The following is a 19,371-nucleotide window of genomic DNA, read 5'->3' as shown; positions in this document are numbered from 1 at the left end:
CTCGACTATTGCAACTCTCTACTAATCGGTCTCCCTCTTACTAAACTCTCCCCTCTCCAATCCATCCTTAACGCAGCAGCCAGGATCATTTCCTCGCCAACCACTACAACGATGCCTCTTCCCTGTGCCAGTCATTGCATTGGTTGCCCATCTAATATAGAGTTCAATTTAAACTTATCACGCCTACCCCCAAAGCGCTCCATGCTTCAGTACCCCCTTACATCTCCTCCCTTGTCTCAGTCTACCACCCTACACGCGCCCTCCGTTCTGCCAATGACTTAAAACTAAAATCCTCCATAATCCGAACTTCCCACTCCCGTCTCCAAGATTTCTCGCATGCTGCGCCAATTCTTTGGAATGCACTACCCAGGATAGTTCAATTAACTCCCAATACCCACAGTTTCAAGCGGACCCTAAAAACCCATTTCTTTAGACTGGCGTATCGCCTTAACACACTATCTGTCCGTCCCAGTTTTCCCCCATATTAAAATCTTCTTCAATGTCAGGTTCATACCATCCATGCACTTAATAGCCTCGGTCAGGACTGTACACGTACTGGCTGGCGACCAGTCCATGTATTATTATTAATCCTATTTAGCATATCAAGGCTGCATTATACAATATATGTACATTTTATCTTTTGTGTCTCCCCCATTTCCTCATAGACTGTAAGCTTGCGAGCAGGGCCCTCACTCCTTTTGATATGAGATATGCTTATTCTGTATTGTTTGTATAAGTCCCCCCTAAAATTGTAAAGTGCTGTGGAATATGTTGGCGCTATAAAAATAAAAATTATTATTAAATCCAAATCTGTGTCACTCTTTATGGAGCCATGGTGTCCTGGCTGTGGTTTTGTCAAGTCACACTTGATACAGTGGCATTTCTCCCTTATATAGTTCATACCTGTCATCCACAGGTCAAGGGGAATGTGTGATTAGCTCACCTGGTAGAATGTGTAGTCAACATATTAAAGCGCACCTGTCAGCAGGATTGTCCTGAGTAAACTACATACACTGTCAGGTGGGCGACATTACACTGATAAAAATGATACCTTGGTTGATGAAATCCATCCTGTGGTTCTTATGTAATCTTTACTTTCAGTTTGAAGATAATGATATGCTCGTGCTTCGGGGCAGCCTGTGGGGCGGCGCTCTATCTGGTGCTCTGCTTACATACCAGAACCAGTGAGGTTCTAAAAAGAAAAAACGCTTCCCAAAAGAACACCGCCGGCCTTTTCATGAAGTGTCTTTTGCATGAAAAACTCAGCATGTACGGCAGCATGTCCTTCAACACACGATGCCTTTGGCTTTGTTGATACTATATTACTCAGTATATGCCTCCCCAACCCCTCTACAATTCTATAATACCTTTGACATACTCTATTCTATGGAAAATAACTTTTTTTTTTTTTATTATATGGGTCTTGTTTCTTCACATTCATACAGGATCTATAAGAAAATAAACTGTGTATGCTTTTTTTATACAGTAACGCATATCAAAGTATTGTGTAAGGCCATTCGTACTAGAGCCTAACCATAATTGCCTTTCTTATTAAAGGGTTTGTAAATTTTCCCCTATTGATAGCAATCAGTAAGTTATCCCCTGTCCTGAATGTCTAACTGCTGGGACCTCATCGATCCAGAGAACAGGGCTCCACATCTGAATGGAGCAGAGATTGAGCTTTTGCACTTTTGCTCTATTTATTCTCTACAAAACTGCTGGAGATATCCTTTGGCAATGCCTATTAATATTGAAAACTTTGTAAAAACCTTTTAATATATATGGCAATCTCATGGTTTCTATTGGACAACTTTTCCAGAATGCGCTCATCCCAGATATTTTAAGCAAATTTTCATTTTTTTACAGAATGGAACTGCAAATAGTAAACTTTATAAGAAAGAGTTCAAAGAATCCTTTGAAGAAGCTCCCCTCTATGTTGCAGTACTGACCTACATTGGTTATGGTGTTGTGACATTGTTTGGCTACCTACGGGATTTCATGAGAGCGTGGGGATTGGAGAAATGTCACATGGCTGAGGAACGGGAAGAACAAAAAGTAAGACTTGGCTGCACAATGTCAGAGATTGGTAACCTGCTTTCTATATGAAATATTGAGCAAATCCTGGACAATGTCTTATCCAAATAAGAATGTTATGCAAAATACCGGTATCCATTTTCTTATTGTGATCACCTTACGAATTTACATTAATGGCAATCGAGAGACACAAGCTTCATCTCTGGTGTAAAAAACAAAACAAAAAAAAAAAAACGTAACGTTAAATGGTTTTTCACTTATGTTTGGGTTCGTTCATGAGACTTTTCGGCATTATCAAATAAAAGGAGTAATACAGGATCCATAGTTAACAATAGTTGATGGTCACAGCTGAACAATGGCCTCCACATGGGTCAAGGGGCATGCTTCGAAAACTCTTCTATAGAAGTTAATAAGTGTCTGCTGACTATTTTCTATTTCCCATGTGGAAGCTGTATCTGTAATGCTGGCAAGATGATCTCCCCATTATTATGTTAAGAAAATAGAATTAAAAAAAATTAAAAACATTTATTAATTCATTGTTAATGGACTACATTATCATCCAGATTTTATTATACAAGATTGGTTTGTTTTTTCTTTTTGCATGTGAGAAAAAAAATTCTGTTTTTCATCAGTGTTCTGTATCCGATTTTCATCTATTTTTGATCCATGTGTCCGTTTTTACCATCAGTTTGCCATCACTTTTTCTTGAATGCAAAAAAAAAATAAATTTGTGTTTCTATGTTTCTCCTACCCATTAAATATTAAAAGCCAGACGCCATTTAGATGACACAGATGAAAAATCAATGTCTCATTGGAGCCTAAGGGACAATTCCAAATATCCAAAGTGTCATTAAGATCAAGGCAATGTGGTCCATCTATACTAGTGATGTCCAAAACTTTACAGATGTTGGTGAGGGCTTCTGTTTCATCTCGAACAGCTTTATCGAATGAAAAACTGAATTGAACAACTGAAATTTTGATAATTTGACTATATTTAAAGGGAATCTGTTAGCCTTTTGAGGTTTTAGAGTTAATAGTATGAGCATACAGGTTGTATACAGGTCAAATTAGTCCTACCTGTAGGCTTCCTGGATGTGGCCTTGTTAAGTAAAAATCAGCTTTTATACCTTCGATCTCCCAGGCTATGAGGCGTAGGCTGACAGAATATAAGACTGCCTCCGGTCTTCACTATACAGGTTTTCTCCTCCCCTTGTCTTCAGACGTCCCTTTCGTGTCATGGGCGAGTCCGGAAATCCCGCGCCTGCGCATTCTGCCTGCCATCGCTTCTCTACAATGTGGGGAACTCGCCTTTTGTGCTCCGGAGGTCACTGGGACCGGAAGTTACATTGACTCTCCAGCACCCGCGCACATCAAAATTGAAGGCAGCGCCCACAGAAGGGCGGAACATGACTCGAAAGAGAGAGCTGAAGAAGGTGAGGAGAAATCTTGTATAATGAAGATTGGAGGCAGTCTTCTATTCCGGCAGTCTTCTGTTCCGGCAGCCTACGCCCCATAGCCTGGAAGATCGATCATATCAAAGATGGTTTTTACTTAACAAGGCCACATCCAGGAGGCATACAGGTAGGACTAATTTCACCTGTACTGTATACAACCTATTCCCATATTGGCTTAAAAACCTCAAAAGGGTGACAGATTCCCATTAAGGTATTGATATGCTCCAGAATTGTCCTTTTTTATTATTGGATTTCTCCATGATTTCCTACACTAATTAATCGAAAAATAAGCTGTAGGTGAGTTATATACTAGATTAAAAGTTTTTGAACACTAATCAAGAGAAAACCTTTCTCTATACAGTATGTAGGATATATAAATTAAAATGACCTCTGCTTAAATACTTTCCACTCAATTAAATTTTTTTTGTCCCTCACAATTGGTAAAATATATGAACAATATGCAATCCTATCAAATGTTGTAAATTACGATTAGCTTTTGTTTTAAAAAAAAAAAGAAGTTAAGCTAGTTCATGATCCTCTATTCCACAATTGTAGAATTTTGTGCCTCTTTATCAAGACTTTGAAAATTTCTACACAAGAAATCTTTATATGCGGGTCCGAGACAACTGGAACCGCCCCATCTGCAGTGTCCCTGGACCTCAGTTTGATCTGATGGAGCGAGTGACTGATGACTACAACTGGTCCTACAGGTGATTTCCTTCTGACATTTAACTGACATCTAAGCCGAAGAAATGAATCCATTATGCAGCATGGTGGCTCAGTGATTAAAACTGGGAACCCTGGATTCAAATCTAGCCAAGTACAGGATTTATATATAGTTTTTATGATACATCCGTGTTTGCGTTCTTCCACTACATTACAAAAGCATATTAATAGGTTGATTGGTTTCTTAAGAAATTCAGCATAGTGTAGGTGAGTGAGAAAGAAACTTGAATTGTTGGCTTCTTAAGAAATTCAGCATAGTGTAGGTGAATGAGAAAGACACTTGAATTGTGAGTCCTATAGACTCCTGGGATCATTGTGTGAATAATGGCAATCTATGTACAACGCTGTAGAAACTTGACTTCATATGAGCAACGGGTCATAATGTTCAGACAGGAGCTAAATGATGTATATCAGGAGTCCACAAAAGATATGGCTTTCTTCTCTAAGACTAATACTTCTTGAGCTGTGACTCACTGGTGAGCTGCCACGTAAAAGCTTCAATAAATATTAAAGTCAGATGATCTCCAACATTTAAGCAGGAGTGACCAACCAGTTTATGTGGTTGAGGGCAAGAAGTATCAGGTAGTTTGAACTTAAACAGGAGATCCTTTTGACCTCGGGGGGAGATGAGCAACCGGCAGATGTGTCTACTTGCTGCTGCTTTCTCCGATCTCTCCTCTGAAAACTGATGAACGCTTTCACAAGTTTAATCAACAGCTATCTCAAGTGTATGGACACCTTTAGTTGTGGACTAGGTGCATGTTAGGTGTCCGTTTTGAGGTAAGGGATTATACAGCATTCCGCATCACCCTTTCTCTGGTTCAGGAACATAATTTACCCTTTTTCAGTTTATATTCATTTTATACTGTGTTCAGTAGACAAATTGACAGATAAATTGAGCGATTTTGCTATTTGTGGTACATGTTTCATCCACTGATGAAGCCCATCCTCAAGTTCAGTCACGTGTGGCCCCAGTAGAAAAAGGTTTGGGGAAGCTCACATTTGAAGTCAAATGCACTAGATTTGATATTTAGTGAAGAGGTGCCTTACCAAGAGCTAGATATATTTTATAAGGAATAGATTGTGGCAATAAAGAAATATATTTTTTTCATAATAATAGATATACCGGAAAAGTCATTAAGGATGTTATAAATATGGGATCGTACAACTATCTGGGGTTTGCAGAAAACGATGAAGAATCACTGGAAAGTGTGAAGAATGCGCTGGAGAGATATGGTGGTGGAGTCTGTAGTACGAGGCAAGAAATGGGTAAGTTGGGTGTTATAATGACTAATGATCTGTCGGCCAAGGAGGTTATTGTTATTACTACAACATCATGCCTCTAAAAACCTTGTGCCTCTCCAATCCATACTCTATTCCACTGCCCAGTAAAACCACCTTCCCCTTCTTTCCTCTGCCATCTCTCTGATCATCCTTTACAGGCTAACCATTGCCTACTAAATTAATTTTAAGACTAATGATATACAAGGCTGTCCACAACCTGTCCTTTCCAAACACATCTGCCTTAATTTCCCGGTACCTCACCACACATATTCTCCATATTAGGACCTTCTAAATTGTTCTCCTTTTCATGTTTCTCACATAATCATCAACTTACAATCTTCATGTGCATCCCATGAAGATTTTTTTTTTTTTTTACTAAATCTGTGTATATACAGTACAGACCAAAAGTTTGGACACACCTTCTCATTTAAAGATTTTTCTGTATTTTCATGACTATGAAAATTTTACATTCACACTGAAGGCATCAAAACTATGAATTAACACATGTGGAATTATATACTTAACAAAAAAGTGTGAAACAACTGAAAATATGTCTTATATTCTAGGTTCTTCAAAGTAGCCACCTTTTGCTTTGATGACTGCTTTGTACACTCTTGGCATTCTCTTGATGAGCTTCAAGAGGTAGTCACCGGAAATGGTCTTCCAACAATCTTGAAGGAGTTCCCAGAAATGCTTAGCACTTGTTGGCCCTTTTGCCTTCACTCTGCGGTCCAGCTCACCCTAAACCATCTCGATATGGTTCAGGTCTGGTGACTGTGGAGGCCAGGTCATCTGGCGTAGCACCCCATCACTCTCCTTCATGGTCAAATAGCCCTTACACAGCCTGGAGGTGTGTTTGAGCTCATTGTCCTGTTGAAAAATAAATGATGGTCCAACTAAATGCAAACCGGATGGAATAGCATGCCGCTGCAAGATGCTGTTGTAGCCATGCTGGTTCAGTATGCCTTCAATTTTGAATAAATCCTCAACAGAGTCACCAGCAAAGCACCCCCACACCTCCTCCTCCATGCTTCATGGTGGGAACCAGGCATGTAGAGTCCATCTGTTCACCTTTTTTGCGTCTCACAAAGACACGGTGGTTGGAACCAAAGATCTCACATTTGGACTCATCAGACCAAAGCACAGATTTCCACTGGTCTAATGTCCATTCCTTGTGTTCTTTAGCCCAAACAAGTCTCTTCTGCTTGTTGCCTGTCTTTAGCAGTGGTTTCCTAGCAGCTATTTTACCGTGAAGGCCAGCTGCACAAAGTCTCCTCTTAACAGTTGTTGTAGAGATGTGTCTGCTGCTAGAACTCTGTGTGGCATTGACCCGGTCTCTAATCTGATCTGCTGTTGACCTGCGATTTCTGAGGCTGGTGACTCGGATAAACTTATCCTCAGAAGCAGAGGTGACTCTTGGTCTTCCTTTCCTGGGGCGGTCCTCATGTGAGCCAGTTTCTTTGTAGCGCTTGATGGTTTTTGCAACTGCACTTGGGGACACTTTCAAAGTTTGCCCAATTTTTCGGACTGACTGACCTTCGTTTCTTAAAGTAATGATGGCCACTCGTTTTTCTTTACTTAGCTGCTTTTTACTTGCCATAATACAAATTCTAACAGTCTATTCAATAGGACTATCAGCTGTGTATCTACCAGACTTCTGCACAACACAACTGATGGTCCCAACCCCATTTACAAGGCAAGAAATCCCACTTATTAAACCTGCCAGGGCACACCTGTGAAGTGAAAACCATTTCCGGTGACTACCTCTTGAAGCTCATCAAGAGAATGCCAAGAGTGTGCAAAGCAGTCATCAAAGCAAAAGGTGGCTACTTTGAAGAACCTAGAATATAAGACATATATTCAGTTGTTTCACACTGTTTTGTTAAGTATATAATTCCACATGTGTTAATTCATAGTTTTGATGCCTTCAGTGTGAATGTACAATTTTCATAGTCATGAAAATACAGAAAAATCTTTAAATGAGAAGGTGTGTCCAAACTTTTGGTCTGTACTGTATGTATGTAGTGTAGTGTGAGTGTGTTAATATACTCACCTACTGCCACCTTCTCTAGGATCCATCGCCCTTCTGGTCCTCTTCTCGGTGATGTCACTGTTCTTTATCCTCTCCAAGTCATATGGTGCTGTGCATGAGCCAAAAGTGTATTTTACTATATAATTCTAGAGGGTCAGAACAAGGCTCAATAGGCTTACATTGTAATAGAGACTTCCAGCTCATGCATAGAGTGAACCAGATTGTCTGGAGATTGGTAGTGACATCACTGAGAAGAAGAGCAGAGTGGCGCTGGATCCCAGAGAAGTCGCCAGTAGGTGAGTATGTTAACACAATCACACTACACTACATATATACATACCCAGATTTGGTAAAAAAAAAAAAAACTGAGAGGGCTTCTTTAAGGTCACCATACACATTAGAATAAAGTCAGCCGAACTTGCCAATTTTCGTGGGATAGGCAGACAGTCTAATGTTTATGGTGATCTGCCGACAGATGGCGTCGAGAAAGAGAAGGATCCGGCAAATCAGATTTCCAACAGCTGTTCTTTTTGTTCTCTAAGAGATAAGCCGCTGCCAGAAGAGTCTGCCAGATACTCCATCGTAGAGAACACAGGAGCCGAGCCAAGCGTTCCCTTTTATGAGACAATCAGGAGAAATGGCTCTAGGCCAAATAATGGTTTTGCCAAAAATTTGTACTCTGAATCTTGTCAAACTCTTAAAAGCAACCTGAAATCTATCACTTTACAGAAGTTTATGACCTGCAATAATGGCACTGCCGTATAAGCAGCATCCGTCCTCACTCGCTGCCTCTTTCACTCTTACACCCATGTATTGTAAGCCATTGCAGGCAGGACTCCGTTTTTTTCTGTACCAGTCTGTGACTTAGCCTAGGTTTTTGAAGTCCAAGGAGACACAATCTTTCACCTATATCTGCTCTGTCTAATAGGAGTGGTCATAACTGATGACTATTCCCCAGTTTTCAGCCTTGCTCTACATTTTGAAGTATTTGGACTAACACAAACTATTTACATCACATTACGTCTTCGCTGTGTTACTTTTTCAGACAGTTCCTTTAAAGACTGGAAGAACCTGTTTGCTGTGTGGAATGTGTAATACTTGGAGCACAACCTCTTTGACCCGGAAACTAAGTTTTCACGTGTGTGTGACTTTTATTCAGAATTTCTAAGCTTGTGAAAGTAATCCACAGAATGATTGCTACATACTTCTAATCCTCAATGATTTTACTCGGTGCACACCTCTTGACATGTACAATATGACAGAAATTATACAGTAGGTCTAGGTTCTGAGACCTTCAATCATAGGCACCAGGTATTTTTGTTGCTTCCCCAAATTCGTATGCAATTCATAAATACTAGTCCACAGTCAAGGGCTTTGTGTTATCAGATGTTCATCAGTGTCGTCGTCATAACTGCGTTATCCTCGTGTTTCCTCCTGGATGTTTAGGTAATGGTATGTAGTATGATCAGTTTGTGTTTGCGTAATATCTGAGGTTAGTGTGTATAAATGTAAAACATTCTGTTTCCTCGGTTTAGTTTGACTTTGATTTTTGGATAGTGACATTGTACAGTTTATCCTTGTGAACTCATCCTCTTCATAATCCAAAATTGTACTTCTTGACAATATGTTAAAAAAAAAATTTCATTCATTTTTTTAAGATCTTTGCTTGTAGTCATACAATAATAACTTTTTTAATTTAAAGTGGTTTCCAGTTGGTACGAATTATCATCTACCTACTCAAATACCAATCGATACACTTTCCATTTTGCAAATTTTCCAACCTACAAGGAATGGAGAGGTCTGTCATTTTTATCGTAGAAACACTTCGTCCGTAAGACAGAATCTAAAAGTAAAATCCAGAAAATCACATAGTATGATTTTTACATTATTAAATGGGGGGGGGGGATATTCATTTTATAGGTGGGGAAGATAGTGCAGATAGTGACCTGGGCACAAATAAAGAAATTGGGGGTGGGGTTAGAACAGTCAATAAAGTAAGAAGGAATAGAGGTACAGAGAGTTACATAAAATGCATGTACACTAATGCCAGAAGCCTCACCAACAAAATGGAGGAATTAGAATTAATTTTGTTGGAAAATAATTATGACATGGTAGGGATATCTGAGACGTGGCTGGACGAGAGCCATGACTGGGCAGTTAATTTACAGGGCTATAGTCTGTTCAGAAATGAACGTACAAACAAGCGAGGGGGGGGGGGTGTTTATATGTAAAATCATCCTTAAAACCCATCTTGTGGGAGGATATATGTGAATCTAATGAAAATGTAGAGTCCCTGTGGGTGGAGATAAGGGGAAGGGGAAAAAAATAATAAATTACTGATAGGGGTTTGTTATAAGTCTCCAAAAATAATGGAAGCAGCGGAGAATATCCTCGTAAAGCAAATAGATGAAGCAGCGACTCAAGGAGAAGTCATTATTATGGGAGACTTCAACTACCATAAAATACATTGGGGGACAGAAACATGTAGTTCAAGCAAAGGTAATAGGTTTTTGACAACTATGAGAGACAATTACCTTTCACAACTGGTTCAGGACCCAACAAGAAGGGGGGCACTGCTAGACCGAATATAAACCAATAGGCCAGACCACATATCAAATATACGAGTTGGGGGTCACTTGGGTAATAGTGATCACAAAATAATACGTTTTCATGTAACCTTTAATAAGATGTGTAGTAGAGGGGTTACAAGGACACTAAACTTCAGGAAGGCAAATTTCCAACGGTTGAGAGATGATCTTAGTGCAATAAACTGGGACGATATCCTGAGACATAAAGATACACAAAGCAAATGGGAGACATTTATTAGCATCCTGAATAGGACCTGTGCACAATATATACCCTATGGGAATAAACATGCTAGAAATAGGAGGAAACCACTGTGGCTAACTAGAGCTGTAAGGGGCGCGCAATAAGTGACAAAAAGAAAGCATTTAGAGAACTAAAGCAAGTAGGTAGTGATGAGGCATTAAATAAATATAGAAAATTAAATAAATTCTGTAAAAGCCAAATCAAGGCAGCAAAGATTGAGGCAGAGAGAATCATTGCCAGAGAAAGTAAAAATAACCCCAAAATATTCTTTAACTAACTACATAAATAGTAAAAAACTAAAAAATAATAGTGTTGGCCCCCTAAAAAATAGTCTGGGTGAAATGGTGGATGAGGATGAGGAAAAATCCAATATGCTAAATGATTTTTTTTCAACCGTATTTACACAAGAAAATTGCATGACCGAAAACATGATTAGTGATAACAAAAATTCTCCATTAAATGTCACTTGCTTAACCCAGCAGGAAGTACGGCAGCGTCTAAAAATCACTAAAGTAGACAAATCCCCGGGCCCGGATGGGATACCCCCACGAGTACTGCAGGAATTAAGTAACGTCATAGATAGACCATTATTTTTAATCTTTAACCCCTTTCCAACCCATGACGTCTTAGTACGCACATTTGCGTACCCCCGGTTCAGTGAGGGCTGCTGCGCTGAGCCCTCACTGAACCGAGCACATGTCAGCTGATTCTTACAGCTGACATGTGCCCGCAACAGCCACGGGTGGAATCGCGATCCACCCGCGGCTGTTAACATGTTAAATGCCGCTGTCAATCTCCGACAGCGACATTTAACGCGCGCTTCCGGGTTGCGCGTCATAAGCCCCGCCCATCGGCGACCCCGTCACGTGATCGCGGGTCGCCGATGGGCGTGCATGACAACCCAGGGTCTGCAGCAGACGCCTGTGGTTGTCATGATCTGGTCGCTATGAGCGCCACCTAGTGGTCGGCGCTCATAGCACAGGACCATTTCTGCTGCATGCAGGGGATCTGCTCGTCCCCTGTATGTAGCAGAGACGATCAGACAACTGCTGCTTCTAGTCTCCTATGGAGACTATTGAAGCATGCAGTAAGTGAAAAAAAAATGTTTTTAAAAATATAAAAAAAAATTTAAATCACCCCCCCCTTTCGCCCCATTCAAAATAAAATATAAAAAAAACAAAAAAACACATACACATATTTGGTATCGCCGCGTTCAGAATCGCCCGATCTATCAATATAAAAAAAGAATTAATCCGATCGGTAAACGGTGTAACGAGAAAAAAATTCTAAACGCCAGAATTTAAGTTTTTTGGTCGCCGCAAAATTGCAATAAAATGCAATAACGGGCGATCAAAACATCGGATCTACCCCAAAATGTTATCAATAAAAACGTCAGCCCGGCGCGCAAAAAATAAGCCCTCACTTAGCCCCAGATCACGAAAAATGGAGACTCTACAGGTCTCGGAAAATGGCGCTATTTTTTTTTAGTTTTTTTTTTACCAAATTTTGGAATTTTTTTTACCACTTAAATATAAAATAACCTATACATGTTTGGTGTCTATGAACTCGTAATGACCTGGAGAATAAGAATGGTAGGTCAGTTTTAGCATTCAGCGATCGTGGTAAAAAAAATAAATAAAAAACAACTGTGGTATTGCACTTTTTTTGCAATTTTACCGCACTTGGAATTTTTTTCCCGTTTTCCCGTACACGATATGGTAAAACTAGTAATGGCGTTGAAAAGTACAACTTGTCCCGCAAAAAATAAGCCCTCACATAGCCATATTGTCCAAAAAATAAAAACGCTATGGCTCTGGGAACAAGGGGAGCAAAAACGAAAAAGCAAAAACGACAAAACCCAAGGTTGCGAAGGGGTTAAAGATTCCATAATAACAGGGTCTGTACCACACAACTGGCATATAGCAAATGTGGTGCCAATATTCAAAAAGGGGACAAAAATCAAACTTGGAAATTATAGGCCAGTAAGCTTAACCTCTACTGTGGGTAAAATCCTGGAGGGTTTCCTAAGAGATGCTATAACAGAGTATCTGAAGAAGAATAACCTCATGACCCAATATCAACATGGGTTTACGAGGGACCGTTCCTGTCAAACTAATCTGATCAGTTTTTATGAGGAGGCAAGTTCTGGACTGGACCAAGGAAATGCAGTGGATGTCGTGTATATGGACTTTTCAAAAGCTTTTGATACGGTTCCACACAAAAGGTTGATACATAAAATGAGAACAATGGGGATAGGGGAAAATATATGTATGTGGGTTAAGAATTGGCTCAGTGATAGGAAACAAAGGGTGGTTATTAATGGAAAACACTCAGACTGGGTCTCAGTTAACAGTGGGGTACCACAGGGGTCAGTATTGGGCCCCCTTCTTTTTAACATATTTATTAATGACCTTGTAGGGGGCATACAGAGTAATATTTCAATATTTGCAGATGACACTAAACTCTGCAGGGTAATCAATACAGAGGAGGACAATTTTATATTACAGGAGGATCTATGTAAACTAGAAGCTTGGGCTGATAAATGGCAAATGAGCTTTAATGGGGAGAAATGTAAGGTAATGCACTTGGGCAGAGGAAATAAAATGTATAATTATATGCTTAATTGTAAAACACTGGGCAAAAACTGAAAAAGACCTGGGTGTATTGGTGGACGACAAGCTCACGTTTAGTGGCCAGTGTCAGGCAGCTGCTGCAAAGGCAAATAAAATAATGAGATGCATGAAAAGAGGCATAGATGCTCATGAGGAGAACATAATTTTACCTCTATACAAGTCAATAGTGCGACCACACTTAGAATACTGTGTACAGTTCTGGTCTCCGGTGTATAAGAAAGACATAGCTGAACTAGAGAGGGTGCAGAGAAGAGTGACCAAGTTTATTAGAGGACTGCGGGGTCTGCAATACCAAGACAGGTTATTACACTTGGGATTATTTACTGTGGAAAAAAGAAGGCTTAGGGGTGATCTTATTACTATGTACAAGTATATGAGGGGACATTACAAAGACCTTTCTACTGATCTTTTAACTCTGAGACGTGGACAAGGGGGCATCTTCTACGTCTGGAGGAAAGAAGGTTTAATTATAGTCATAGATGGGGATTCTTTACTGTAAGAGCAGTGAGACTATGGAACTCTCTGCCGCATGATGTTGTAATGAGTGATTCGCTATTAAAATTTAAGAAGGGCATGGATGCCTTTCTTGTAAAGTATAATATTACAGGTTATATATACTAGATTCCTTGATAGGGCGTTGATCCAGGGAACTAGTCTGATTGTCGTATGGAGTCGGGAAGGAATTTTTTTCCCCAATGTGGAGCTTAGTGTTTGCCACATGGTTTTTTTTTTGCCTTCCTCTGGATCAACATGTTAGGCTATGGGTTGAACTAGATGGACTTTAGTCTTCCTTCAACCTTAAAAACTATGTTACTATGTAAATTGCATTTCTGGATTTTTTTTTTAGATTCTGTTTCTCACAGTTTAAGTGTTTCTACGATAAAAATTACAGACCTCTCCATTCTTTGTAGGCAGGAAAACTTGCAAAATCGTCAGTGTATCAAATGCTTATTTTCCCAACTGTACGTGTTTCAAGCTGTGGAACTTACAATTTTGTAACCAGAATACCCCACAGGATAGGTCATAATAGCTTTTATATTGGTAATGGTCTGACCACTGTGACCCCCATCAATTGCCAAAATGCAAATTAACACTTTTAGGCACACCAGAATGAAGTAGCAGCATGCATACTCTACTGCCGCTCCATTCATACACTATGGCACTGTCGGACCCCGGTATTCCTTTAGGGAATTAATGGCATGGTAGAATGGAGCAATAGTGTGTATGTTCAACTAGCAGGCAGGTAAAAGTGCCCCATTCTGGTGATCGGTGGGCTCCTAGTGCCCCCCTCTAATCAGCCCCCCATCGATCTAAAAGATATTACATTCCCTGTGAATAGATGATAACTATCAAGTCAATGTCCCATCCCCCGATGACGCCGCTGAAGCGGTGAAACATGTTGGGGGGACATGTGCTAGTATAAACTACCTTCCTATTCTGCCACGAATGGTGGCTTCCTATGAGACCATCAGAACAAACATATGAGTTATATTATAAAGTTTAGGTAGATCAGGGATGTTTTTTAATAATCAGTGTGCATTTTAATTGAATATTTGATAAAAGTTAAATTTTATAGTCTTTAGTGAGGGGTATTATATGGGGTTTCCCCATTTGGTAAATATTAAATAGATGATAACTTGTTCCAACCAGGATACCCTTGTAAATTGGTATTCTGGTGCTTCTGCATTGGAGGTACCGTTCATGTGTCCTATTCTAATGAGCAGAACAGGTGCATTATCCCTGATTGCACCATTTTTTCAATAGTTGTCTAAGCAATGTGTTAATTACTGTACTTCTACAATTTGACAGTGACTTCCGCGTTTAAAAAACACTTCTAAAAGATACATGGTGCCTGATTCATTATTACATTTGCGTTTTTGTTTGCCGTTTTTTTGCTTCTATTTTCACTTGCGCCTAATTCTTTTTTTAGTTTGCATCTTTTTAGAGTCTGTGTTCACTATGTTTTTTTCTTATGTTCACCATTGGGGGCTAAGTTTGGGATTGCCGATGTTTTCAGTTGGGTCATCAATTGCGTTTTCTCAAATGCTCGCAAAATTAAGCGCAAATTTTACTCAAGTCCTTCCCTTGAGTGATTTGATGTACAGCAGTTATTTTAGTAGAATTTTTGTGTCATTTTGTGAAGCGTGACTTTTGTCGCAAAAAAAGGTCAAATACAAAAAGGTGCCTCTTTTTTTTTTTTTTTTACTTTCCACAAAATGTATCATCCACGTGCGCAATTTTAAATAATTTGGAACAACAGCAAGAAATGCCACGAGACAAAAAAGATAAAAAAAAAATACATATGATGAATTGGGACCATAGTTTTTAGCACGATTTTGTAAGAACATGTGGTTTTTGGCACTCACTTTTTTGATGCTGCTTTTGATCATTTTTGTTTGTTTGTTTCTTTTTTTATTTTATTCCTTTTAATAATAATGTGTGTATTAATATGGTGTTGTTTTTTTCGCTGCAAAAACCTCAGCAAAATCATGTTAATAACTGGTCAATAAACCCGCATTTTGCCACAATGTATAGTCGAAAAACACTCAAAAAAGAATTGACATGACGCTTTTAACATGTATTAACATATGGAAAATAGACATTTTCTCATTCAAATGATAGCTAGCTTGTTGCAAGTAGATTTGCAGCTTATTTTTTTTTTTTATTATTTTTTTATTTTATTTATGGGGATTTTGGCATTAAATCAAATTAACTAACAAGTTAAACTCAGTGTGAACATACCATAATAATTGTTCAGGATCAATCATATATCAGTTTGTTTTCTATAATTCCACCATTCTTTTTCAGGACATTTGCATATTCATCAAGAGCTGGAAGATTTGGTAGCAAAGTTCGTGAACGCAGAGGCTGCGACGGTATTTAGTATGGGATTCGCTACAAACTCCACAAACATTCCAGCACTGGTTGGCAAGGTACGCCTTCGTAGGAAACTAGAAATAGTTGAAAGTCTATTTTTTATTTTTAACACATTTAAATAAAATTTTGTTTGTGTGAATTATGTAAAACTAAATATTTTAACAAGTATAGTAATCAAATAAGATGGTCTACAGTTTTAGCCAAATGTTGGAAAAAAAATTTTGAATTTTAAATCGGTTTTTAAAAATTTCAACTGCCTTAATCACACTTTCTACAAAAAGGCACAAAAGGACGAGACTGTCCTATATGTAAGTACATATGTGACGCCCTCCCTGAGCGGTGGGGGGTTACTCAGAGTCGGGTCAGTGTAGGTGTTACGGGGGATGCAGTCGTGGCCTGGACCCGTGCCGTGCCCAGGGCTGTCACATCAAAAAATGATGGGCTTCTTTTTAAGGATGAGTGGTATTTCGACTACGCCACCTGCGGTTTCCGGTGATGGACACCAGCGCTGCTTCAGTCCACTGAGGCTGGTGTTACGGGCAGCTAAGATGGGACGGCTCCCCGCAGGCGGAGCAGGCCTCAGGGCAGTGCGAGAAGGAAATGGTGGGTGCAGTGCCACGCAGGAAATAACAGGCTGAGGCGGTGTGTGAAGTCATCCAGGGTTTTTACTCACTTAGATGAACTTTAGCCACAAAGCTTCCCTCTGCTTCACACGGCGTACTGCGGCCACCAGGAAGGGGGTTCAGCACTTCCCAGGTAGATCAGGAGCACCTGTCGAGACCCCTCTGGTGTGTGTTCCTCTCCTTGGTAGGTTCTCCCACTAAGTCTTCTCCTGACGGTATGTGTGGTATGAACGTAGTGTAAGGCCGGGTCCCACTGGATAAACGCAGTATAAGAGATACAGGTGGCGTAGGCCGCTCCGTCCGTATCCCCCTGGGATCCACTAAGCCTCCGGGCTTTTCCGACTGAGACGTGAAGTAACAAAGTCAGATATCGGGAGCAGGAATCCCTCTGGCTAGGTCAGAATAAAGAATACAGGTGGCGACTCCGCTCCGTCCATATCCCCTGGGATCCTTTTGCCTGTGGAGCCTATCTCCTCCGCTCCCCTCCAGGCCTTCTTAGGTCAGGACCTTGACCGGGTAGAGACAGTGGTTAACTCTGACCCGCTCCTCGTCTCAAGGCCAGAGCACGAGGACCGTGTATCTTCAGTCAGCTGCAGACACTTGCTGGACCCTGGCAGAAGACCACAATCAAAGACCTTGAACTTAAGATGGCCGTAGATTAAATATGAATCTATAAGTGTTTCCTAAAAGTGTGTTCTCCACCCTCACCCACTACATGGTTCCCCCCCATCTCTTCTATCCCGGGCCGGGGCAGCACCCTGGTGCATTTAGGCCCCCTACAGGACAGAAGTGGTGTAGTGTTGAGTGGTGAAGTGGGATCCTGAGAAATGCTCCATCCTTACCTGGAAGCGGAGCTACCACACCTCTATCTGAGGTGCAGTACCCCTGTGGCGACTGAACCCTCAGGGGTGCCACACATACATATATACTTACTCTCTTGCGTGCACACACATCACTATAGGCTTTTCACCTTACAGTATTCCTGATGTGGGGGACATGTGATGGCTCTGTCACCACTGTGGATGTGATGTGAAGTAGATTATTAGTGCTGCACTGAGACAGATGAGAGGAGCAGGGTCCCTGCTCTGTCACTTTCAATGCTGGAATGAATGACAGAGGTTACTGCTGGGGCCAATACTAACAGCCAATGAGTGTGTAGTGGGCAGGCAGAAGGCGGTGCTAAGGCCCATACTAACAGCCAATGAGTGTGTAGTGGGCAGGCAGAATATGGTGCTGAGGCCGATACTAAAAGCCAATGAGTGTGCAGTGGGCGGGCAGAAGGCGGAGCTGAGGCCGATACTAACAGCCAATGTGTGTAGTGGGCAGGGCTGGACACAGGTGGGGGCGGGACTAACTCTGGCTTTGAGCTTAGAAAAAAAGTCCAGGAAGCTGCCTGACCTGCAAGAAGTGCAGGGAATAAAATGACGAGAAAAAAACAAGAAACTAAAGGTTGAAACCAACAACAAAATTTATAGGGGTTATTGTATATTACAATACAGCACAAATTAGTTAAAAAATTGGATTTGGGGGTTGTACAACCGCTTAAACGCATAATGAGTGTGGTGCAAGGCATCTAAAACAATTTTTCGTACAAATCTGGTCAGAACTGGGGTATTTAGCTTAGAAAATCTTCCCCTGTGTTATTTAGACATTTTCATTTTTTTTGTCTTTAGACTATGAGCATAGCCTGATACTGTACAGTTTTCGAATAGAAAATTGCTGGTGACCTTCGAGCGACCGGCATCGTCTACCTGAATAGACGACGTATAACAAAGACAGAAGTGATAGAAGTAGTTTTTGCTTTTAACCTGCTACCAGTTGCTCTTCCACAAAAATTTGCACCAGCAGCTGTACAGTAAGTCAGAGTTCCAAGCCTCTGTTTGTAACACACAGCAGGAAAATCTTAGCTGTATTTTTAGAACGATTTCCCCAGGTGACGTAAAGCCTGATACTGGCAACATGGTTCTGTCTACTTAGTCTTTTCTAGCAGATGGTTGATTATGAAACTTACTTTCAAACATTGCATCAAGATCTTTTATAGAGATGACACCGGGGGGTTCAATAAACAAAGCTTTCACTAAAATGTTGCTGCATAAAATTATTGCATTAAAATGTATTTATTTAGAACAATCCTCATCACATGAAACCCTTAAGCTTTGTTTGGTTTCTCATCTGAAGAGGCACATCTCTTTAATACTGTCTTATCAGGAGCATTGACTCCTCCATTCACTATTGCAAAACTGGGCTCTGCAGTGGTGAATTCTGTTGACTTCCATTTTACTGATCTCTACTTTCTGGTTCTATGGCAACATCGCTCAGCTGTTTTTCTTTTAGAGGTACCTTGCTCTCTCTTTCCCTTTCTCTCCCTCTATCTTTTTTTTTCTCTCTTTTGCTACCGGGTTCCCTCTGTTTTCTCTCTCTCTCTCTCTCTCTGTCTCTGTCTCTCTCCTAGAGTAGTTTATGAAACTTGATGTGTACTGTTTGTATTGAGCTTTCATTGCTGTAGCATAGTTTTGTGACTTTCTTCATCTATATCTTCCTATGTTTATGTTGTTAACATTGTCATTTTAAATACTGTTATTCTCATTTCCCGGGATATAATTCCTTTGTACATAATAAAGCTGGAGTTTTGTTTCCGCCTTCTCGTCTGCTGTGCCGTACTTGAATCCTGCCTTGCGGTGTTCTTTGGACACCGCTACATCTTTCCCCTCTCTCAATACAATACAATACAAATAGGCTTTATTGGCAGGACCAAAATACAATTAGTGTTGTCAAAGCAGTGTGACGGGGAGGGTGCTTGTGGGGATGGGATGTTGGGGGACACAATTTGGGTAGTAATAGTCCATTCGGGAGTCTTGCGTTCCTCTCACGTTATGACA

General features: G+C 40.4%; 1 protein-coding gene across 1 annotated transcript in view; it reads left to right on the top strand.

Annotated features, from left to right (window-relative positions):
• LOC141257562 (serine palmitoyltransferase 3-like) overlaps positions 1 to 19,371 on the top strand; it is a 112,750-nt gene that overhangs the window by 24,630 nt on the left and 68,749 nt on the right. The window contains exons 2-5 of the mRNA XM_073672215.1: positions 1,867 to 2,055; positions 4,044 to 4,198; positions 5,335 to 5,483; positions 15,801 to 15,925. Coding sequence (XP_073528316.1) covers positions 1,867 to 2,055; positions 4,044 to 4,198; positions 5,335 to 5,483; positions 15,801 to 15,925 — 618 coding nt within the window. The remainder of the gene's footprint in view (positions 1 to 1,866; positions 2,056 to 4,043; positions 4,199 to 5,334; positions 5,484 to 15,800; positions 15,926 to 19,371) is intronic.

The sequence above is a fragment of the Phyllobates terribilis genome, unplaced genomic scaffold (genome assembly GCF_046119375.1).
Source record: "Phyllobates terribilis strain yellow unplaced genomic scaffold, ASM4611937v1 Scaffold_3__8_contigs__length_932513732, whole genome shotgun sequence".
Lineage (NCBI taxonomy): Eukaryota > Metazoa > Chordata > Amphibia > Anura > Dendrobatidae > Phyllobates > Phyllobates terribilis.
The sequence above is the reverse complement of the archived record's forward strand: the minus strand, read 5'-3'. Positions and strand labels throughout refer to the sequence as shown.